Raw genomic sequence first — 22,939 nt, forward strand, 5'->3', positions numbered from 1 at the left:
CCTCTAAGTCCACCTGGCCTGGTACAGGCGCCGTGGTGACAGCACCGGCGCCGTGGTGACGGTACCGTCACTTAGTGGCAAATGGCAGTATTGGGTGACGTGTTGTTGTGTGGTGACGCGCGTTGCGTGCGTGCGTGACGATGTGCGCAGGGGCGAGTAAAGGAAACGGAGAGGGCGGCGAGGAGGCGTCCGCGTCAGTGCCCGAAGACCCAACGCAGGCAGCGCCACAGACGCCTACGGACCCCGCGCCCCGTGAGGACCCCAAGGGGGCAGACTCCACAGTGGGGGAGGGTGGTGTGACGACGCACAGTGTGGAGGAGTGATGGTGACAAGGGTGTGCGCTGATGGAGATTGTGGGGGGTGGGAGGGGGGAGTGATCGGGAGGAGGGGGTGAGCAGTGTGGAAGTAGTGACTCTAGAGTGTAGAGTAGTGGTGGGGAGTGACAGAGCAGGGAAGAGGAATGATCGATCATGTGGACGAGGAGTGGGATCGGGTGAGTGTGGTGGAGCGATCGGTCTGAGTGTGGTGGAGCGATGAGTGTTCGGGGGTGACTCGGGAGTGACCCCAGGGGGGTGACTCGGGAGCCTGTGCTCGGCCACACCACTCGCCCTCCGCACCTTCCGCGCCAGCGTGAGACCCTCGCGGGCGAAGAGATTGGCGCCGATCGTTTATTCAAAACTAGAAGTTGAAATCACGGTCGTTTCCAAGCTCAACCTTCCGATCGGTCGTGACCCATCATCTCTCCACGGTCAATAAAACCAGTACCACTTTGTGAAACGTCAACAGCGCGCATTCCATGGTGTCTTAACGGCGAAGCAGGTCGGCCGCCACCCCCGCCACGGCAATGTGGGAATTGGCACCCTTGGTTTAGGGACGGCGTACGGAGCTCGCAGCGGTTACACAGCGAGAGCGGAGCTGGCTGGTGCTTTGTGGTGGTAGCAGTGCATTTGTTTGCTGCGTTGGCCTCTGCCAGCCCACAGCAATCCCCCCCCAACCGCCCTTCTCCCAGGCTCGGGCCCTGCTTAGCTTGTACGCTCCGGGTGATTTCTTAATTGTGGTTATTGTGGCCGACCTCGTGATGCTGGTCTCTTGCCTGCCAAGAGGCAAAAACGACAATAACAACAATAGCCCATCAAAGGCTCCCTCTGTGCTCACAAATGTGGGGTGCAGTGTCTACTGGTGGGCCACAGCCAGTGGTGTAATTCCACGTTGCTACGACGGAGCCCAGTATATCCAAAGGCTGACCGCGCTGGTTGGCTTTGCCGCCACAGCTCCACTGGAGCAGCAGCAGCACCGGATGAGGCCGGACGTTCACGGCATCTGAAGTGCAACCCTGTTATTAATAAACAAGTAAAATAAATACTCGGCAAGTAGTAAAAAAGACGATCATTTACAGACCTTTTGTAAAATCCACTACTGGAATTAAGGCATCCTTCCCCGCCACCACTCTCACCCCCCCCCCCCCCCCCACTCGGGTGATGTCGGTCGAGTTGGTGTTGTTTGACCATACTTCACCATTTCTGTTCGGTGTGTGGATTGGTGAAAATGGCAGGGAGGGGCTACATTGGGTGGTCAGGGAGTCGGTAGCGCAGTGCGATAGCCACGTCATAGATGGCCGTGTGGCGGTTAAAGCGTGGCTCACGGAGAGAGAGGAGGCCTGGGGGCTCGGGTCTGAGACGTGGAGCTGGCACCGCTGAGAATCGGCGCCAACCACGGATGTGCATCGTGTTCTCAGGTGTAATGAGCAGACCGCCCCTCTAGACTCCGATAGAAGACCCATAGGCTCTCGCGTGGCATAGGGACCCATCGACTCTCGGACATCCACAAACCAGCTTCTGATTAAATTGATCTCTCAAGTGTCCACCGTGTGACGATGGGTCCACCTCGTGCCATAGAACCCCATAGACCTACGAAGAGACCCACATAAGATTCGTAGCGTTCCGTAGCAGACTCATTAAGAGTCATTGTAAACTCGCACACGCTGATAATAGGCTTTTCCCTTTTCTAGTAATAATAAAACACCAAACTGAATCCTTTGCAAGGAATCATCTCTGCATTAACCACATAGACTTGTGGTAGACATAAAAACAACGGTTTTATTTTAAAGTGCACTAATACGTAAATAACTCGATTGGACAACGGGAAGTTGTTGACGTCTTGATGGCAAGGGACACGTGGCGCCTGCTTCTTGGGCGAGGCGATTCCAGAGTTTAGGAACCACGGCATTTTTGACCTAGACAAATAAATATTTAATTAATAAGCCGTCCATACAAAATGTTAATTGCTTTAAAAGAGCCAATTGATTAATTGATTCCGATTTTGATCCAGGCATGCATTGTCACCGGATCTGAGTACGTGTGCAAAATGTGGAATTGATTGGGCAACAGGGAGTAGACTAACTTTTGATTACAAGATTTGACCACGACACACATAGGAGTCAAGTAAACCCGTTGAATAAAACCGTTGAAAAAAATGCTCTGACAGTATGTGCATTGTAAAAACTTTGTGTTTTATCTCTCTTAAATTTAGCAATCTTTGGAAGAACGTAATCAACCAGGTAGGGTGTTGACTGTTATGTTAACCGACTATCTGTGTTGTATTGAATTATATTTCTAAGTTTACTAGGTTTGTTTTCTCTTTCATTTGTACCTGATGATGATTGCTTGTGTTGCAATCGAAACGTCGTGTGGTATTATTTAATTTATTATTTTCTCTTTCTACGTGACTTTACCGAAAGAACCAACGAGTTTTTGCATTGTCTTTGAAGCTAATTGGTCTACACCAGAGACAGCTTTCTTTCGAGCCTAGTCTCACTAACAGTGTTAGGCCAGAGGACGCCATCTTAACACAACTGTTTTATTGCCAAAAAAGGGAAAACCCGATTATCATTCTCATTGGTTTTATTCGGTAAAGTCACGTAGGTAAAAAATCTAATAAAATAAATGAAAACTCAATTAAATCGGTGATTTAATTTAGTTATTTTCATTTATTTTATTTTTTACCTACGTGACTTTACCGAAAAAACTAAAGAACGAAAGCTTCAAATCCGATTATCATTATTTAATACTGGCAAAGGAGGTCCCATGATAGAGCTCTCCATGTCCTGATAGTGCGTTGTCCTTGTGCTGGTCGCCTTGTGGCATCCTCTGGTCTAACACTGTTAGTGAGACGAGGCTCTAAAGAAAGCCGTCTCTGATGTGGACCAATCAGTTTCAAAGACAATGCACCATAGACTGTCAGAGCATGTTTTTTTGTTTGCATGTTCACCACAAGTATGTGTGCTTAATGCAGACATGATTCCTTGCAAAGGTTTCAGTTTGGTGTTTTAACATCTTCACACCTCTTTTAGTATTGCCAGAAAAGTGAAAAACCTATTATCATAATCTAATACTGGCAAAGGAGGTCCCGTGATGTCGCACACGCTGGTTTGGGATTCAGCTGGGTTCTACAGCTCCGCGGGTCCGTGGTCTCGGCCCGGCGGCGCTCCCCGTACCTGTCCACCCCACCCGCTACGCCCCATAGCGTGCACCACCTCCCACGCTCGCCGGCCCCGCTTGCATCTCGGCCTTCGTGCCGGCACCGGCGCCGCACGACTCCACGCGGCACAGGTCCCGGCAAGATTGGCGGTCGAGCCGCGGGAAGAAGGTGACGCCGGCCCAGCGCTCCAGCTGCTCCAGCTGCACCTTGGAAGGAGCCGAGCGGCGTCCCCTGCGGCACCGGCGCGTTGGGGATCACGAACGCCGCTAGCACCGCGCCCTCCGCGGTGGCGCCCTCCGCGGGTGGTGCCACCGCCGTCTTCGGCGCCGCCAATATCTTCGGTACCACGGTCAGCGCCGCCATCGCCGCCGGTCGTACCCTGAGCCACGATGACCTTGTACAGGTGGGTCGGCACCGCCACCTCGTTTGCGCCGATCACCTGTGACGGGCACGGTCGGAGAGACGCGTTGCTGCGAGAGACTCCGTGGTGGCGGCAGAAGGCAGCGAGCATAGCCGCTGTACATAATCTGTGTCCCCCCCCCCCCCCGTCTCCCACCATTCCCCCAATCCAATCGTCAAGTGTGGCCAAGTAACCCACAGGCTCTGTGCAAGGCCCTCGTTCATCCATCCAGCAGTGGCTAGAACAAACGTGGTTCACGTGAAGAGGAGACGCTGTCCCGCCCACAGCCATAGCCCATCGATTCATCCTGCCACGGCGAGGACTCGGTCGATACCAGACACCGTTTCGTCTCATCCACCACCACCGTGTTCAACCACCACGACAACAACACACCCATCCACTCATCCACCACCACTGTTCAACCACCACAACAACACACCCATCTATTCACCATCCACACCACCGTGTTCAACCACCACGACAACAACACACCCATCCATTCACCCATCCACCACCACCGTGTTCAACCACCACGACAACAACACACCATCCACTCACTCATCCACCACCACCGTGTTCAACCACCACGACAACAACACACCCATCCACTCACTCATCCACCACCACCGTGTTCAACCACCACGACAACAACACACCCATCCACTCACTCATCCACCACCACCGTGTTCAACCACCCGACAACAAACACACCCATCCATTCACTCATCCACCACCACCATGTTCAAACCACCACGACAACAACACACCCATCCATTCACTCATCCACCACCACCGTGTTCAACCACCACGACAACAACACACCCATCCACTCATCCACCACCACCGTGTTCAACCACCACGACAACAACACACCCATCCATTCACTCATCCACCACCACCGTGTTCAACCACCACAACAACACACCCATCCACTCATCCACCACCACCGTGTTCAACCACCACAACAACACACCCATCCATTCACATCATCCACCACCACCGTGTTCAACCACCACGACAACAACACACCCATACCATTCACTCATCCACCACCACCGTGTTCAACCACCACGACAACAACACACCCATCCATTCCACTCATCCACCACCACCGTGTTCAACCACCACCACAACAACACACCCATCAATTCACTCATCCACTCACTCGCCACACTGCAGGCTCACATCACTTCTCTCTAATCTCTACTCTTCCCTCGCACTCCTCCAATTCGGAATCTCTCGCAACACGAATGTCCTCGCTCAATACACGAAACGCGTTCGTAACTCTCTATCCGTTGCAACTGCGACGACAGTGCTGTTCGCTGCTGTTCGCTGTTGTTCGCTGTTGTTCGCTGCTGTTCGCTGCTGTTCGCTTCTGGCCGGCCGGGTGACGTTTCGGCCCCTGTGCTCGGCAACCGTCTTCACAAATGATTCCCCCCGAAGCCCGATTCCCAGCCATGCCCTGCGTGAGTGACCCTTGCCCTCCACTCACCTCGTAGCTGACAAGTCTCTTGCTCTGCCCGCCACCGCTGCCAGCGCCACTGTCTTGGGCCAGCGCGAGAGGCCCCGTCACCACCCACACGTCGGCGTAGAGCGCCGTCAGCTGCTCACACAGCGACTCCAGGCTGCGCGAAGGCAAAGATCCCCCGTGTAGCCTTGACAGACTTTTGGGGCAAGTGCTGTAAGCGAGCAGTTATGACGGCAGGCACGGCACACGAGGGGGTGGGTGGCCATCGCCACGCCCGACCGCCTTGGCCTCCCCAGTGGCGATTTTTACACACCGCACCAGGTACCCATTTTGAGGCCGAGTCGACCTAGAGGAGGCCCAGGACCGGGGTTAAGATAATCGTCACTGGTGCTGGCCGTGGGCGGGAATCGAACTCGGGCCGCCAGGTTCGCAGCGCGGCGTAGCGCTAACCGCTTTACCTGACCGCTCCCCATGCACATGCGGCTGAGTGTGTAGCGGCCCCTAGTGGCTGCGCAGGTCACGTGGACCACACCGGTGCACACGTGTCGATGTGTCCTCGATCTGCCCGGGGTGGCTCGGCGAGAGAGCGAGCGGCTCCGAGCAATCGCAAACGTCGCAAAGTCACATCCTGAAGGTTGTTCGGGAGGGTGGAGGCAGGTTGACTCGGCCCATCATCAACATTCCTTCTCCTGGGGTCGCTAAAATAGGAGAGAAAACAAACTTTTGTGGCCAAGTCAATGGCGCTTTTCACACGACCACCATCGCTCCTACCATCAGAATGTGGAATTTCCAGGGGCTGTGAACAGGAGATAAGCACCAACGCCTCAATGTACACTGCACGTGCGCACGCGTGCAGATGTGTAGGCGTGGAGGCGTGCAGATGTGTAGGTGTGTAGGTGTGCGTGGGTGCGTGTGCGCGGTTTTCGGGGCGCTACCTTCGCCAGATGCCCTCGTTGTTGGAGATATCCTGGGGCACGATGTTGGAGAAGTAGAACGTCTGATTCATGGCCTCCTGTGGGTCACGGTGCCAGTGGTGAGTTACTGCTCAGGGCACGACACACATCCTCACTGCCCACCCTCCTCCTGCTGCTGCTGCTGCTCCGCTCACCCCGCTGCTGAACTATGGAACTCAATCACCCTCCTGCTTGAGAACCCGGTTGAATCACGATTCAGTCGGTGTGAGTCTATGGGTCTTTGTGTGAGTCTCTGGGTCTCTGTGTGAGTCTCTGCATGAGTCTGTGCATCTCTGTGTGAGTCTATGGGTCTCTGAGTCCCTGGGTTTCTGTGAGTATCTGGGTCTCTGTGTGAGTCTATGGGTCTCTGTGTGAGTCTCTGGGTCTCTGTGTGAGTCTCTGCATGAGTCTGTGCATCTCTGTATGAGTCTATGGGTGTCTGAGTCCCTGGGTTTCTGTGAGTCTATGGGTCTCTGTGTGAGTCTCTCTGTCTCTGTGTGAGTCTCTAGGTCTCTGTGTGAGTCTCTGGGTCTCTGTGTGAGTCTCTGGGTCTCTGTGTGAGTCTCTCTCGGTCTCTGTGTGAGTCTCTCTCGGTCTCTGTGTGAGTCTCTGTGCGAGTCTATGGGTCTCTGTGCGAGTCTACGGGTCTCTGTGCGAGTCTACGGGTCTCTGTGCGAGTCTACGGGTCTCTGTGCGAGTCTCTGGGTCTCTGTGCGAGTCTCTGTGTGAGTCTCTGGGTCTCTGTGTGAGTCTGTGTCTCTGTGATTCTCTGGGTCTCTGTGCGAGTCTCTGGGTCTCTGTGTGAGTCTCTGGGTCTCTGTGTGAGTCTGTGTCTCTGTGATTCTCTGGGTCTCTGTGCGAGTCTCTGGGTCTCTGTGCGAGTCTCTGGGTCTCTGTGTGAGTCTCTCTCGGTCTCTGTGTGAGTCTCTGTGCGAGTCTATGGGTCTCTGTGCGAGTCTACGGGTCTCTGTGCGAGTCTACGGGTCTCTGTGCAGTCTCTGGGTCTCTGTGCGAGTCTCTGGGTCTCTGTGTGAGTCTCTGGGTCTCTGTGTGAGTCTGTGTCTCTGTGATTCTCTGGGTCTCTGTGTGAGTCTCTCTCGGTCTCTGTGTGAGTCTCTCTCGGTCTCTGTGCGAGTCTCTGTGCGAGTCTATGGGTCTCTGTGCGAGTCTACGGGTCTCTGTGCGAGTCTACGGGTCTCTGTGCGAGTCTACGGGTCTCTGTGCGAGTCTACGGGTCTCTGTGCGAGTCTATGGGTCTCTGTGCGAGTCTATGGGTCTCTGTGCGAGTCTACGGGTCTCTGTGCGAGTCTACGGGTCTCTGTGCGAGTCTACGGGTCTCTGTGCGAGTCTATGGGTCTCTGTGCGAGTCTACGGGTCTCTGTGCGAGTCTACGGGTCTCTGTGCGAGTCTATGGGTCTCTGTGCGAGTCTACGGGTCTCTGTGCGAGTCTACGGGTCTCTGTGCGAGTCTACGGGTCTCTGTGCGAGTCTATGGGTCTCTGTGCGAGTCTACGGGTCTCTGTGCGAGTCTACGGGTCTCTGTGCGAGTCTACGGGTCTCTGTGCGAGTCTACGGGTCTCTGTGCGAGTCTACGGGTCTCTGCGCGAGTCTACGGGTCTAACAATCGCTGCGGTTGGAGTTGAAACCCGGAGTGGAACCTCGGCTCCCAGCGATGCCAACTCCTCCGCATCTCCTCCTGCCCTCTGCGTGCAGAACGCTCCTCGTTCTCACGAGTCACCGAGTGTTGACCCCTGAACTTGGAACATCGCGAGGTGGACTGCCCACCTGGCTGAACTTGTTGTCCTCGGCCGGGGCCATGTGGCCGCGCGACCACCCGCTGTCCCGGAAGTCCGAGTCCGAGGCGGAGAACCGGGGCTCGATGCCCGGGTCGGGGTGGAAGTGGCAGTGCTTGCGGTTGGCGTCGCCTGTGTATGTGTGTGGGGGGGAGGGGGGTGGTGGTGGTGGGGGGGGAGTGGGGGAAGGGGGTGGGGGGGGGGTGAGCGAAGAGCCAGGTGAGTTGCTCGGTGAATAGCCAAGCAGGTGAGCTGTGAGGTGAGCGAGTCGCCAGATGGGCTGCCAGGTGAGATAATAGGTGAGCTGCCAGGTGAGTGAACAGGTGAGCTGCCAGGTGAGCTGCCAGGTGAGTGAACAGGTGAATAAACAAGTGAGCCGCCAGGTGAGTGAACAGATGGGCTGCCAGGTGAGCTAATAGGTGAGTGAACAGGTGAGTGAACAGGTGAGCTAATAGGTGAGCTGCCAAGTGAACTGCCAGGTGAGTGAACAGGTGAGCCGCCAGGTGAGTGAGCAGGTGAACAGCCAGGTGAGTGAACAGGTGAGCTGTCAGGTGAGTGAACAGGTGAGCCGCCAGGTGAGTGAGCAGGTGAACAGCCAGGTGAGTGAACAGGTTAGCTGCCAGGTGAGTGAGCAGGTGAGCCGCCAGGTGAGTGAGTGGGGTTGGCGTGCGCACCGCTGAAGCAGGCCAGAGTGAGGTGCTCGGCCACCCAGGCCGGGCCGCGCCGCGCCCGGTCGTACGAGAGTGCGTGGTGCGCGTAGACGCGGGGGCTCGCGCCGCGGTCCGGCAGCCCCCAGCGCTCCAGCGGGGACCCTCCCCCCTCGGGGGGGGGATCTGCTCACACACGGGGGGGGGGGGGGGGGGCACTACGTGTGGGTAAGGGGGTACGGGGACACGGGATATGCCGGTCGTGGAGGTCGTCCACTACCCGCCTTGACCGTGGTATGTTTCACACGAAGGCTTTCGCGACCAATGTTGTTCTTCATAGAGGTTTCGATTTAAAGCTTTCGTGACTGCAGGGATTCATCTTCTTGGTTCTTTCGGTAAAGTCACGCAGAAGGGAAATACTAAAATTATAAAAATAAAACATAATAAAATAATTCTCACGACGTTTCGGCCACAACGCAACGGTGGTGTTCATTCAGACGCTGCCTTTCCGAAAGACCTGTTCTTCACCTGAGGACGGCTGCTTGCGTTGTGGCCGAAACGTCGTGAGAATTGTATTTTATTATGTTTTAATTTTATTATTTTATTATTTCCCTTCTACGTGACTTTACCGAAAGAACCAACAAGATCATAGAGGTTGTTGGGTGAGATGGCGCGAGTACAAATGTGTCGTTAGAGCCGCCACCACCCGACACGGCCAACCGGTGAGGGGATTTGTCACGTAAACAAAACGCCAAGTGAATCCACAACATTTACAATCTTGAGTCCGACGTTTCGCCGGTAATTACATCCAGCATCATCGGGCGAATCTGGCTTACGCGATCTCACCCAAACACCTCGATTGTTGCCGTGGTATGATGGCAGTACAGCAAGTGGGTTCATTGCCATCGTCTATCCACATCTGTACGCGCGGGTTTCCAACCCACGTGTTGGTAACGACGAGCTGACACGCGAGTTCATTGGTACGGGTTTCTTTTTGTCGTCAATCGAGTTACTTGGCGTTCCCTCTCCGTCCCCCCCCCCCCCCCTCCGTTGACCCCTCTGTTGACCCCCCCCCTCCGTTCACACCCCCCCCCCCCTCCGTTGACCCCTCTGTTGACCCCCCCCCTCCGGTCACACCCCCCCTCCCTCCGTTGACCCCCCCTCCGTTGACCCCCCCCTCCGTTGACCCCCCCCTCCGTTGACCCCTCTGTTGACCCCCCCCCCTCCGGTCACACACCCCCCTCCCTCCGTTGACCCCCCCCTCCGTTGACCCCCCCCTCCGTTGACCCCCCCCTCCGTTGACCCCCCCTCCGTTGACCCCCCCTCCGGTCACACCCCCTCCTCTGTTGACCCCCCCTCCCTCCTTTGACCCCCTCCCCTCCGTTGACCCCTCTGTTGACCCCCCCCCCCGTTCACACCCCCCTCCGTTGACCCCCCCTCCGTTGACCCCCCCCTCCGTTGACCCCCCCTCCGTTCACACCCCCCCCGTTGACCCCTCTGTTGACCCCTCTGTTGACCCCCCCTCCGTTCACACCCCCCCTCCCTCCGTTGATCCCCCCCCTCCGTTGACCCCCCCCCCTCCGTTCACACACCCCCCCCCCCCTCCGTTCACCCCCCCTCCACCCCCCCTCTGTTCACCCCCCCCTTACTCCGTTCACCCTCCCCCCCCCTCCGTTCACCCCCCCCTCCGTTCAACCCCCCCCCCCCGTTCAGCCCCTCTCCCTCCGTTCACACCCCCCCTTCCGTTGACCCCCCCCCCTGTTGACCCCCCCTACTCCCCCCCCCCCACTCACGAGTCGTGTCCGCCCCCTGCTGCTGCTTGCGACGCCGCAGCCACAACTCGAGCAGCGCCAGGCCAGAGAGCGAGAAGCCCGCGCCGTTCACGAGCCCCCAGCGGAACGACATGGCCGGGGGGGGGGGTGTGGGGCACAGGGGGGAGGGGGTCACAGTGGGGGGTCACGGGGGGGGTCACCACAGACACGGAGGGAGACACGTGGACACTGGAAACACAGAAACGCAGGGGTCACGTACGAATGTCGAACTTCTTTTACACCGTACGTTGCCGTAAAGACACGGGGGGGTGGGGGTAGAGACGGAGACACAGAAGGACACGACGGGGAGACACCGTGGGACTCCGGAGACAAGTCGGGGACACGGGGGACTCACGGGGACACGGGAGGAGACGCGATGTCGCTTGTGTACCCACGTGTGCGGCGACTGTCAGAATCGAAATCGGCTCGACCAATTAAATCGAACTCACGATTCTGCATAGAGCACCGAGTTGAACGGAATCGGAATCGATAAATGTGAATCGATGTTACGGTCTACGGATCGCATCGCGCGTCCCCCACGGAAGATTGTCAGCGCAATGAATCGAGCTGAGAATCGCAAATCGATTCCTCGTGTACAGATCCTCGCTTTTGATTCGTGTGCGGGGAGTCGGATGATTGTAATCGATTTTCTTGATTCGTAGTGTAAACCGCCAGACGATTCCACATGCGTTGCTATGGTAAAATAATCGATTGTTGGATCGAGTGCTAACTATGGATCGAGTGCTAACTATGAATCGAGGAAAATTTTATCAGCACAGTGCTGTATGGATACGTTCCTTAGTTGATTATTGGTAAAAGTAGGTAATTGGTTAACGTAACCTGTCTCAAAGTGCTACCCCCTGTCCATAAATGACGTCACGCACCTGGGGGGGGGGGGTCAGACATTTGGGGTCAAAACTTGTCCAAAATCGCGTGACGTCATTTATGGACGGCCCCTAATTGAATAAGGGGATCTCGGATGTAGCTCTGTCATGTCCACTTCTGCGTCATCGCCTTAATCCCCCGTCTGCGTCAGAACGAAGCTGAAGGATTCCTCCACAACTCCTGGTTGTAATTACTAATTACTAGAATTGTAAATGTTGTGGGTTTACTCTCCAACACAACCTTTGTGCCGAACTAGTAACTAATTGGCACGTACTGTTTAGGTGACAAACCTTTTTCTAATTGGCTGTGTCGGGTGGTGGCGGGTTTAACGACACATATTTACGCGATCTGACCCAACAAAAACTATTTTACACGCTTTTATTTTACTCGCTCTGTCTGTTGTCGTATCCTCAAAAAATATTATAACTCAATTTTTACCCACTTCCCAATGTGCTATCGACTGCAAACTTTAAATACCTTTGTCATACTGATGACAAGACTATATTCTATCATAAAAAATCCAAAACATATATATTTTTACATTTTACACGCTTTTATTTCACTTACTCTGTGTGTTGTCGTATCCTCAAATCTTGTAACTCAATTTCACCCGTCTTCCCAATGTCGTATCGACTGCAAACTTGGTATAGGTATGTCACACTGATGACAATACTATATTCTATCATTATTTTTTTAAACAATCATTTTTACGGGTCTAATTGTCCACGCTCAACTCACATTGGCTGTAAATCACCACGGCCCCTTACGCTGTGGCAAGCTGCGGGCCCACTTCCTGGAGTCGTGGAGTTCTGCCATTATTTATGTATAACTTTGGTCGCTTCCGTGTGCCGTTCTGTGTGTGGACCAGAGTGTCACTTGAAGAAGGCGGTCTCAGCGGTAGTTATGTGATATCCACTTCCGCGTGCCGATCTGTGTGTGGACCAGAGTGCCACTTGAAGAAGAGGATCTCAGCGGTAACTCTGTGATATCCACCTCCGCGTGCCGTTCTGTGTGTGGACCAGAGTGTCACTTCAAGAAGGGGATCTCAGCGGTAACTCTGTGATATCCACTTCCGTGTGCCGTTCTGTGTGTGGACCAGAGTGTCACTTCAAGAAGGGGATCTCAGCGGTAACTCTGTGATATCCACTTCCGTGTGCCGTTCTGTGTGTGGACCAGAGTGTCACTTCAAGAAGGGGATCTCAGCGGTAACTCTGTGATATCCACTTCCGCGTGCCGTTCTGTGTGTGGACCAGAGTGCCACTTGAAGAAGAGGATCTCAGCGGTAACTCTGTGATATCCACCTCCGCGTGCCGTTCTGTGTGTGGACCAGAGTGTCACTTCAAGAAGGGGATCTCAGCGGTAACTCTGTGATATCCACTTCCGTGTGCCGTTCTGTGTGTGGACCAGAGTGTCACTGGAAGAAGAGGATCTCAGCGGTAACTCTGTGATATCCACTTCCGTGTGCCGTTCTGTGTGTGGACCAGAGTGTCACTTGAAGAAGGGGATCTCAGCGGTAACTCTGTGATATCCACTTCCGTGTGCCGTTCTGTGTGTGGACCAGGGTGCCACTTGAAGAAGGGGATCTCAGCGGTAACTCTGTGATATCCACTTCCGTGTGCCGTTCTGTGTGTGGACCAGAGTGTCACTTGAAGAAGGAGGTCTCAGCGGTAACTCTGTGATATCCGCTTCCGTGTGCCGTTCTGTGTGTGGACCAGAGTGTCACTTGAAGAAGGGGATCTCAGCGGTAACTCTGTGATATCCACTTCCGTGTGCCGTTCTGTGTGTGGACCAGAGTGTCACTGGAAGAAGGGGATCTCAGCGGTAACTCTGTGATATCCACTTCCGTGTGCTGTTCTGTGTGTGGACCAGAGTGTCACTTGAAGAAGGAGGTCTCAGCGGTAACTCTGTGATATCCGCTTCCGTGTGTCGTTCTGTGTGTGGACCAAAGTGTCACTTGAAGAAGACGGTCTCAGCGGTAACTCTGTGATATCCACTTCCGTGTGCCGTTCTGTGTGTGGACCAGAGTGTCACTTGAAGAAGGGGATCTCAGCGGTAACTCTGTGATATCCACTTCCGTGTGCCGTTCTGTGTGTGGACCAGAGTGTCACTGGAAGAAGGGGATCTCAGCGGTAACTCTGTGATATCCACTTCCGCGTGCCGTTCTGTGTGTGGACCAGAGTGTCACTTGAAGAAGGCGATCTCAGCGGTAACTCTGTGATATCCACTTCCGCGTGCCGTTCTGTGTGTGGACCAGAGTGTCACTTGAAGAAGGCGATCTCAGCAGTAACTCTGACATCCACTTCTGCGGGCCGTTCTGTGTGTGGACCAGTGTGTCACTTGAGGAAGAAGGTCTCAGCAGTAACTCTGTGATATCCACTTCCGTGTGCCGTTCTGTGTGTGGACCAGAGTGTCACTTGAAGAAGGCGATCTCAGCAGTAACTCTGTGATATCCACTTCCGTGTGCCGTTCTGTGTGTGGACCAGAGTGCCACTTGAAGAAGAGGATATCAGCGGTAACTCTATGATATCCACTTCCGTGTGCCGTTCTGTGTGTGGACCAGAGTGTCACTTGAAGAAGGCGATCTCAGCAGTAACTCTGTGATATCCAATTCCGCGGGCCGTTCTGTGTGTGGACCAGTGTCACTTGAAGAAGGCGATCTCAGCAGTAACTCTGTGATATCCAAATCCGCGGGCCGTTCTGTGTGTGGACCAGAGTGTCACTTGAAGAAGGCGATCTCAGCAGTAACTCTGTGATATCCACTTCCGTGTGCCGTTCTGTGTGTGGACCAGAGTGCCACTTGAAGAAGGGGATCTCAGCGGTAACTCTATGATATCCACTTCCGTGTGCCGTTCTGTGTGTGGACCAGAGTGTCACTTGAAGAAGGCGATCTCAGCAGTAACTCTGTGATATCCAATTCCGCGGGCCGTTCTGTGTGTGGACCAGAGTGTCACTTGAAGAAGGCGATCTCCGCAGTAACTCTGTGATATCCAAATCCGCGGGCCGTTCTGTGTGTGGACCAGAGTGTCACTTGAAGAAGGCGATCTCAGCGGTAACTCTGTGATATCCACTTCCGCGTGCCGTTCTGTGTGTGGACCAGAGTGTCACTTGAAGAAGGCGATCTCAGCGGTAACTCTGTGATATCCACTTCCGCGTGCCGTTCTGTGTGTGGACCAGAGTGTCACTTGAAGAAGGCGATCTCAGCAGTAACTCTGACATCCACTTCTGCGGGCCGTTCTGTGTGTGGACCAGTGTGTCACTTGAAGAAGAAGGTCTCAGCAGTAACTCTGTGATATACACTTCCGTGGGCCGTTTTGTGGACCAGAGTGTCACTTGAAGAAGAAGGCGATCTCAGCAGTAACTCTGTGAAATCCACTTCCGTGTGCCGTTCTGTGTGTGGACCAGAGTGTCACTTGAAGAAGAGGATCTCAGCGGTATCTCTGTGATATCCACTTCCGTGTGCCGTTCTGTGTGTGGACCAGAGTGCCACTTGAAGAAGAGGATATCAGCGGTAACTCTATGATATCCACTTCCGTGTGCCGTTCTGTGTGTGGACCAGAGTGTCACTTGAAGAAGGCGATCTCAGCAGTAACTCTGTGATATCCAATTCCGCGGGCCGTTCTGTGTGTGGACCAGAGTGTCACTTGAAGAAGGCGATCTCAGCAGTAACTCTGTGATATCCAAATCCGCGGGCCGTTCTGTGTGTGGACCAGAGTGTCACTTGAAGAAGGCGATCTCAGCGGTAACTCTGTGATATCCACTTCCGTGTGCCGTTCTGTGTGTGGACCAGAGTGTCACTTGAAGAAGGTGATCTCAGCGGTAACTCTGTGATATCCATTTCCGTGTGCCGTTCTGTGTGTGGACCGGAGTGCCACTTGAAGAAGAGGATCTCAGCGGTAACTCTGTGATATCCATTTCCGCGGGCCATCCTCTCGCACGGAGGGGTTGCACTGCTCACTTGCGAGATTTCCGAATGGATTCTCGTGACACGAGACTCACCAGGTGGGCAGTCCGCGTAGCACGGAGGGACGCGTCGCGAAGCAGTTTGTCGATTAGTGAACGGAGTGAAGCCTCGTCTCCCATAGAGGATAAAGTTCACCTCGTAAATTAACTCGTTAAGTCTCTGACGTCTGGATGTGTAAAAAAGTCATTTTGAGCGGTTACATTTTCATGTTCGTGTTAGTTACTGCCGGCATCACAGAGATGGACTTAAGACTCATGTCGAACAGAGAGGGTCCTTTGTCTAAACACGTGCGAGTTTGCCAGCCCTGGTTCAAGCGAGTCTGACTTTGCTGATGAGTCACTGAATGTCGAAACCGGTCTTTGCCTACAAAATCTGGCAGTTTTGGCAGCATTGGCTCAGGCGAGCCTGACTGCTGATGAGATATTGAAAGTCGAAACCGGTCGTTGCGTCTAAACATTTGGCATTTCGCCAGCTCTAGGTTCAAGAGAGTCTGACACGGAACGTGTTGTTTGTTGTTGGTTGTTGTTGTTTGTGCACCACTGCCAACGCAGCAGCAGCGGCATCATCACCACCAACACCACAGTTCGCTTACACAGGTACGACGAAACGAGCTCACCCCGAGTGCCATGAATGTTGTTATTGTTGATATTTTATTGTTTGTCTGTTGTTGTTGTTCACACAATCCGTCCACGCGTCGTTCATTTGAACCGATATAAAAAAAAATTACCCCCCCCCCCCCCCCATGAACCAACCTGCCCGGCCCAACCGGCCCGGTTACCACCATCACCAGCATGCACCCACCCACGCGGTCGCCGATTGTCACTGGCCGCCACCAATTAATGTGTTCCTCAAGGGCAGCGGTTCTTAATCTGGATCCACGGCTCTCGGGGGTTAAACAGTCGCGGTGATCGATGCGCTCGCAAGGGTTGTGCGACGATAATATGAGGGGAGCGGTGGCGCAGTGGTTAGCGCCGCACCGGGCGCTGCGAATCCGGCGGCGAGCCGAGTTCGATTCCCGCACGCAGCCAGACGTGGCAGCGAAATACTTTAACCGGTCGTGCGCCTCCCCTAGGTCGACTCGGCCTTAAATCGAGTACTCTGCGTGGGGTGTTTGAGCATCAGCAATGGGGAGACAAAGGCGGCCGGCCGGGCGTGGTGCTGACCACCCACCCCCTCGTGTGTGCCGTGCCGGCCTTCATAGCTACTCGCTAACAGCACTTGCCCCAACAGTCTGTTAGAGGCTATACGGGGGATTATTTGTCAGCTCTGCTATATCTGCTGTGTTCGGGCACGATGACAGACGTTTCGTGCCACCACGTGTCTGGGAGGTGCTCTCGTGGCTGACGCAAAGGAGGAGCTGCACCAAGCCAAGCCAGCACGTTGGTGTGGGGGGGAGGGGCGCGAAACGTCGGACATGGTGCCGAGCGACGCACAAAGGTACGTACCCGAACAGCTGCACAAGCACCAACACCCCCGGTCGGATGATCGGGTGAAACAAAAAGTCGCAATCGTAGAGAGGAGAAGAGTGCAGCGTGCATGCGACTGCCGTGCCTTGCACGAGCGGTAGTTTCCATCGGAAGCAGCAGCAGCAGCAGAGGTCGCAAACGGGTTTTGATTCCTTACCCGTACCCGGCCGCACCAGGGTCGCAATCCGGTACCCGTACCCTACCCGATACCGACCCTGGTGCGGCCGGGTACGGGTAGACCGATTGCGACCTCTGGGATGAAGCCATGTTGCAGGCTCGGGTGGGTTGATTCTAGGAACTTGAATTGTGAGAAGAGACAAGACGTTGGGAAATAAGTGACAAACGGTTACTCACCAGTGACTCACGGTCTACCCGTACCCGGCCGCACCAGGGTCGCAAACGGGTACCCGTACCCGGCCGGGTACGGGTAGCCGGGTATCGGGTAGGGTACGGGTATCGGGTACCCGGTTGCGACCTCTGACTTAGCAGCAGGCGGCGTGATCAATCCACCGCTGCACGAAGGCTCCTCTCGAGGTGGACTCACCAATTGTTTATTACGCAACTGGCTCGGGGTGAGAGTGAGCGGCAGTCGGGTTCACATCCTGGGTTGGGGTGGCGGAAAGGGGTCGACTCAGCCAATAATCCTCTCTTTCTCTGGGGTAGATAAAATAGATATCAATTTGTGGGGGGGGGGGGGGGAGTAAACAGTAGTTGTCTTATGGGGAGACTCGCCCCCGCCATAGTAATGTGGAATTTCCCCCCAATGGCTCAGCGAGGCTGTAAACGGATGAGCACCGGTGGTCTCAATGCCCATATGTGCAGTAAATCACTTGTAACTTCACGGCCCGTATTTTACGGCTAACACCTGGCGCCGCCGCTGCCGTATTAACCAGGGCCGCCTGCTCGATTCGAACCACGCACACGCGAGCGCGCCACCGCTGGGCCACGAGCCGTAGCCGAAGAGAGGGGACTGGTGGAGTGGAGACGCCGCTTTAGAGGCAGCGGGAGGTAGGGCCCTGCCAGATGTGTGCACGCTGAACTTCTTTCGCGCCGTACGTAGCCAACCGTGCTAATCGGAGGTGCGGGGGAGGGGGTAAGGACAACAAACTAAACACAAACAACGAGCAGTTCCAGGGAAATTTGCTTTCAGTCGAGATTTAAAAGTGCACCACTCCGGTGGCTTCCTATTATCGGAAGGAAGAGCGTTCCAGACGGCCGCAGAAGCGCATCAGAAAGCCGCCACCGCCGCTGCGAGGATGAGCGGAGTTCGCGAGGTGCTGCGGTTCATTTGCGGCAGAACAGGCGGCGGTGGTGGGGGTGGTGGGGGTGGTGGGGAAGTCAGGATCGGGGGGGGGGGGGTGAGACAATCAGTCGTGAGAGGTCACACGCATCGATCGTGCTGGGGGAAGAGAGAGAGAGTGTGGATCTGGAGGGGAGACAACACACACACACACACGTGCGCACACACATCCACTCTGCAGCGAGCCCCAGCGATGCCAGATCAGAGTTATTTTACCAGGAGATATTGCGGGTGGCGTGCAGGAAAGTTTAGCATTGTGAGGTTCACAGACACATCTGGTCTGATTGTTCCCAAGAGGGTTTGACACATTTTTTCTTGTCAATTTTGTTTAGTTTTTTTGAGTAGAGGTGTCATTTACCTCCGCTGCGTTTTGCCCGCAATGAGGGTCGATGCACAAGCTGACAACAACGCAACCCCTGCTCAACAACAACAACAACCCCTCCTCAACAACAACAACAACACCGTGGCTCTCTCCGTTGTAGAAAACATAAATGAGTATAATTTGCCGATGTTTCGGGCAATCGCCCTTCGTCATTGCTCCCTGCGGTGAATGAAGAGCCAGTGCCCAACACGGCTAAATTTGTCACGGTGTGTAAATACATATTGTTTTTGTTACCGGTGTAAGGCACCACCACTCGAATACAATGTATAGTTCTATCCAAAATAATAACAATAGTCCTATATTTAACAGGTGCGTGAGATTTCTCAAACAATATTACGGCTCATATTATAGGTTTTTGGGTTAGATCGCGTTATTTATAACACACCAGTGGGCTACAGAAGTGAATTAATTTGTCCTTTGTAAACGTGACACATGTTTTGCTGTTTGGCCGTGTCGGGTGGTGGAGGGTTACGACACATTTATAAATAACGCGATCTAACCCAAAAACCTTTATCATGAATTATATTGGTCGCGAAAGCCTCCACGTGTTAAACGGAATATTACGGGTCACAATTGATTGTTGGGATCGGATCGCTGGGTCGACTCAAACGTCGCGTCGTATCTGCCCTTCTCCTCCCGACGCAGCCCATTGATGAAGTCGTCACGTGGCCTCGGGTCCGAGCGCTTCGGCGGGACCCCCTCGACGGCGTTGCTGGAGGGCGATCCACACAACCGCTGGAACCATCGGGGTGAGGACGCGTTGGTAGTCGCCATCTAACCGGCAGCGTAAAGTCGGGGGCGCCCGTCGAAGTTAGGGCTCAAATTTGGCCACTCGGGCGGCGTTTGTTCACGTGATCGCTTTTTTTTCTTCCCCCCATGACGAATGGTCCGCGTCGGGTGGAGGAGGGTATACGACATAACGTTTTACTCACCCCCCCCCCCGCCAATTTTTTTTTTTTTAAATCAATTATGAAACCAATAATCCAATATGAATGTTACCCTATATTCTTCTGCTGGTACGAAGGGGGTTTATTAGGAATGCGGTGTAGAGATCGAACAGGGGCTGTCACGCACACACCCGTGCGCCCTGAATTAGGGCTACACAAAAACACGGAAAGTGGTTGTTGTTGTTGTTGACACGGAGCGTGTTGAGTGGTTGTTGTTGTTTGTTTGTGCACCACTGTCAAAGCAACAGCAGCAATAGCAGCATCGCAAATGTCTTAATAGAACGATTACGGCAAAATATTTCCCCACAATGCAAAGTTTTTTTTTTCCTGAGCTGATCGATTGGGATAATTGGTAGAAAACTTGTTCAGTCGTCAAAGTATCTTTAGATCATTTGTGTGTCCTTAATCAGAATCAAGGCTTCGTCAAATCGCCGAGGTCCGATTGCTTCTCAAACCACAGTCCTCGTGCTATACCAACAGTGCGTCCACATATTTCCGTGTTTGGCAATCATCGGGGGGGGGGGGGGGGGGGGGGGCGCGTGTGGTGCGTAGCGGTTCGCCAGCCACGGAAAAAGACGACGGGGGAAGGAGGCGACGTCAACATTCGCCAAAAGGAGTAATCCCGGGTTGGGGGGCGCCCCGAATGCGTCGCGCTCCATCCCGTTCGCGACCACCTCCTCTTTCACCAGCCTCAATTTATATCCCACCGTGGCCAATCGGGAGCTCCTGGGGTTTCACGCTCGGTGATTTTAAAAAAAAATAACAACAACGTTAGGAGGTGAAACAGGAAGCGATGCGATCGCCAGGAATCGCAACGATCGTCAGGCAGGAGGTGTGAGCGGCTAACACCCCCCACCTCGCAGATTCAAACTCCGGAGTCAATTACGGACGCAGGGCGCAGGCCCTGCAATTTCTCTGCTCTTGCCACTGCGGGCGGAAGGGGCTCCATGTGCCGTGGTTATTGGTCTACCGGTATCAAGAGTCCGTTTGGAACTCTTGCGGTGAGCAGTGCGACCCGTCCCCCCCCCCCCCCCCCTCGTGTTATTACAGAAAGGAACCCCACGGAAGTGGACTTCACAGAGCTACCTCCGAGATTTCTTCTTCGGGTGACGCCCCCCCCCCCACAGTAGGGGGCCGCACTTCTCCACCCCATCTGCGACCGAGAGTAATCCTCGACAGTCGAGCCGGATGTTTTTGAATTCTCAGAATTTGTTTTATTTAATCCAAAAATTAATCGCAAACTTTGCAACGTGACGGGGGATTGTTTTGCGCAGTCGTTGGTGACTGGGCGCAGACCATCGACTATGGGTTTCTGTGTGAGTCTATGGATCTCCATGAGTTTATGAGGCTCAATGTGAGTCTGTGGGTCTATATGCGAGCTGAGACCATCAAATCGCTCTACTGTGGTTGGTGCGGCTTAGGCACAGATTCGAACCCAGGATCTCAGCAGTCAGTGCCGGTTTAGCGTCTCACTTAAATCAACTCCTTTGTCTCAAATGTGTTAATATAAAAAAAAAGTTTAAAGGAATCCGCACTGTGGTAAGGATCACGAGGACTGGAGTTTGACAAACTGCAGTCGAGGCCGAAGGGATTTTTTATTTTATTTCTCCGAAATCTGGCAAACACTGATGTGGGTCGTCGCTCCTGTAGCAGCCGCAGCAGCAGCAGCCGCAACAGCTGCAGCTGCAGAAGCCACAGCAGCAGCAGCGGCAGCCGCAGAGAGGAGGCCCTTGAAGGCCGCCAGCAAGACGCGGCCTTCGAGGCACAACAATCACTCCTCGGATCTTCCAGACCACCGCCACCGCCGCAGCGCCGAGCCTGGCTTAGATTTTGGATCCTCCGGCCGCCCGGGCCTTGACTGTCGTGCGAGAGAGACGCAACGGCGAGAGCATTAGGGGTGAGCGGGCGAGACCTCTCCTCCTACTCCTCCTCATTCTCATTGAGCTTGAAGCTCGTCGGATTCTGATTATCATTCTCGTCCTCTCTGATTATCCTTCTCGTCCTCCCTTCCCGCGTGTGGCCGACACGCGGCCACTGCGAGCACCACCACGCGGCCCTGTCGCCCTTCATGCAGCTCGCCATTCAGATGCAGCTCCCCCACCACCACCACCACCACAGGGATGGGCCTATAGCTGGGTTGGTCTCGTGCAGCAGTTGGGCACAAGGGGGCTGAATAATGTCACCTAATAATGTAGTAATAGTGTCACAGGAGCTGAATAATGTCACCTAAAATTGTAATAATAATGTCACAACGTCCGCTCTCCCCCGTCTCCCATCTCCGTACTTTCCTGCGATGTTTTCATTCCCGACGGCCAAGCAGCTTGACCCTATCCCCCCTCCCTCCTCCCGCAACGCCCTACCGCATCATCCTTCACACACGTGTATGTGTCACATCATCAACCAAAGGTTTTACATTCATCTCGGGGTCAGCGACCTCCCCCGCTCTCACCACCCCCTCCCCCGTGTGTAATATTCCCGCACCCCGGCACACCATATCCTGTATAAACTTTCTCTCGCTCCGGGCTGTTGGCAAACTGCGCTCGCCGTGTCACCTACTGCAGTCTACCAGCGGCCCGGTAAAAGATGAAAACAACATTTTACAAAATATATATACGTAACAAAAAATCATATTCAAAAGAGCAGAGTTCACGTTGAACTTGTTTTGGTTTGGTCAATGAAGGCGGCACGGTCGGGGTGGCTCGGCGCTGGGTCGACAGACCGGCGTTGAAGGTTTGAGCAGCCAGTTGCAGGCAGCGCGAGCCACTACCGGGGCTGAAGCATCGCGACGATGACAGCTGAACAAGAGAAGCAGTCGCTCAAAAAAATCTCACGCCTAGGCCAGAGGGGGAAGGGGGCTTTGCTGCGAGGTCGCCCTGCCAGTACCCGAATATCTGAGTCGGGTTGCCACCCGTCCTGGTATTGCCCCCAGGACCGTCCTCTCGCTGGGGGAGGTGGCAACTCCGGTCCCAGGACATATCCCTGAAGTCTTGCCGGGAGACGTTGAAAGTTTTCTCTCCCCGGCATTTGTCATTTGCGTGGCAATAAAACATGAAAGCATGATTCATAATTGAGAGGGAACAAAACTATTCTGGCTTGGGTCACAAAGTGAATGATTTGCCCAAAATTTTGCCCGTGATACGTCCCGGAATTTTTTTAAGCCACAGAGTTGGCAACCCTCCGTCTCTGCGAAACATCTAACAACCGCACGAAGATCCCCCGTGCAGCCTTAACTGGTGGGGCAAGTGCTGTTAGCGAGCACCTATTTACAATCTTACACACGGAAACACGCGCGTGCGCACAGGGCCACAAAGCGAGAGGGGGACAGCAGGGAGGGGGGGGCAGTTTGCCCCCACGTCTCAGATCCGTGGGGGTGGAGGGGGGTGCTTTAAAAGGCCAGCGGTGGGAGGCCTCATTGGGAATTTCGCCCTGTGGGGCACCAAATCCATTGTG

At 54.4% G+C, this 22,939-nt stretch overlaps 1 protein-coding gene across 1 annotated transcript; it reads right to left on the minus strand.

The window, feature by feature from the left end:
* Positions 1–1,056: 1,056 nt before the first annotated feature.
* On the minus strand, positions 1,057–12,346 carry LOC133358377 (nuclease EXOG, mitochondrial-like). The gene is given in 8 exon segments (XM_061576683.1): positions 1,057–3,683; positions 3,685–3,778; positions 3,780–3,916; positions 5,370–5,502; positions 6,281–6,357; positions 8,083–8,222; positions 8,765–8,923; positions 10,531–12,346. Coding segments are annotated over 8 exon segments (1,026 nt in total). The 5' UTR covers positions 10,643–12,346; the 3' UTR covers positions 1,057–3,509.
* Positions 12,347–22,939: the final 10,593 nt, after the last annotated feature.

This window comes from Lethenteron reissneri, chromosome 61 (assembly GCF_015708825.2).
Source record: "Lethenteron reissneri isolate LAM-NWPU_2019-01 chromosome 61, ASM1570882v1, whole genome shotgun sequence".
Classification (NCBI taxonomy): domain Eukaryota; kingdom Metazoa; phylum Chordata; class Hyperoartia; order Petromyzontiformes; family Petromyzontidae; genus Lethenteron; species Lethenteron reissneri.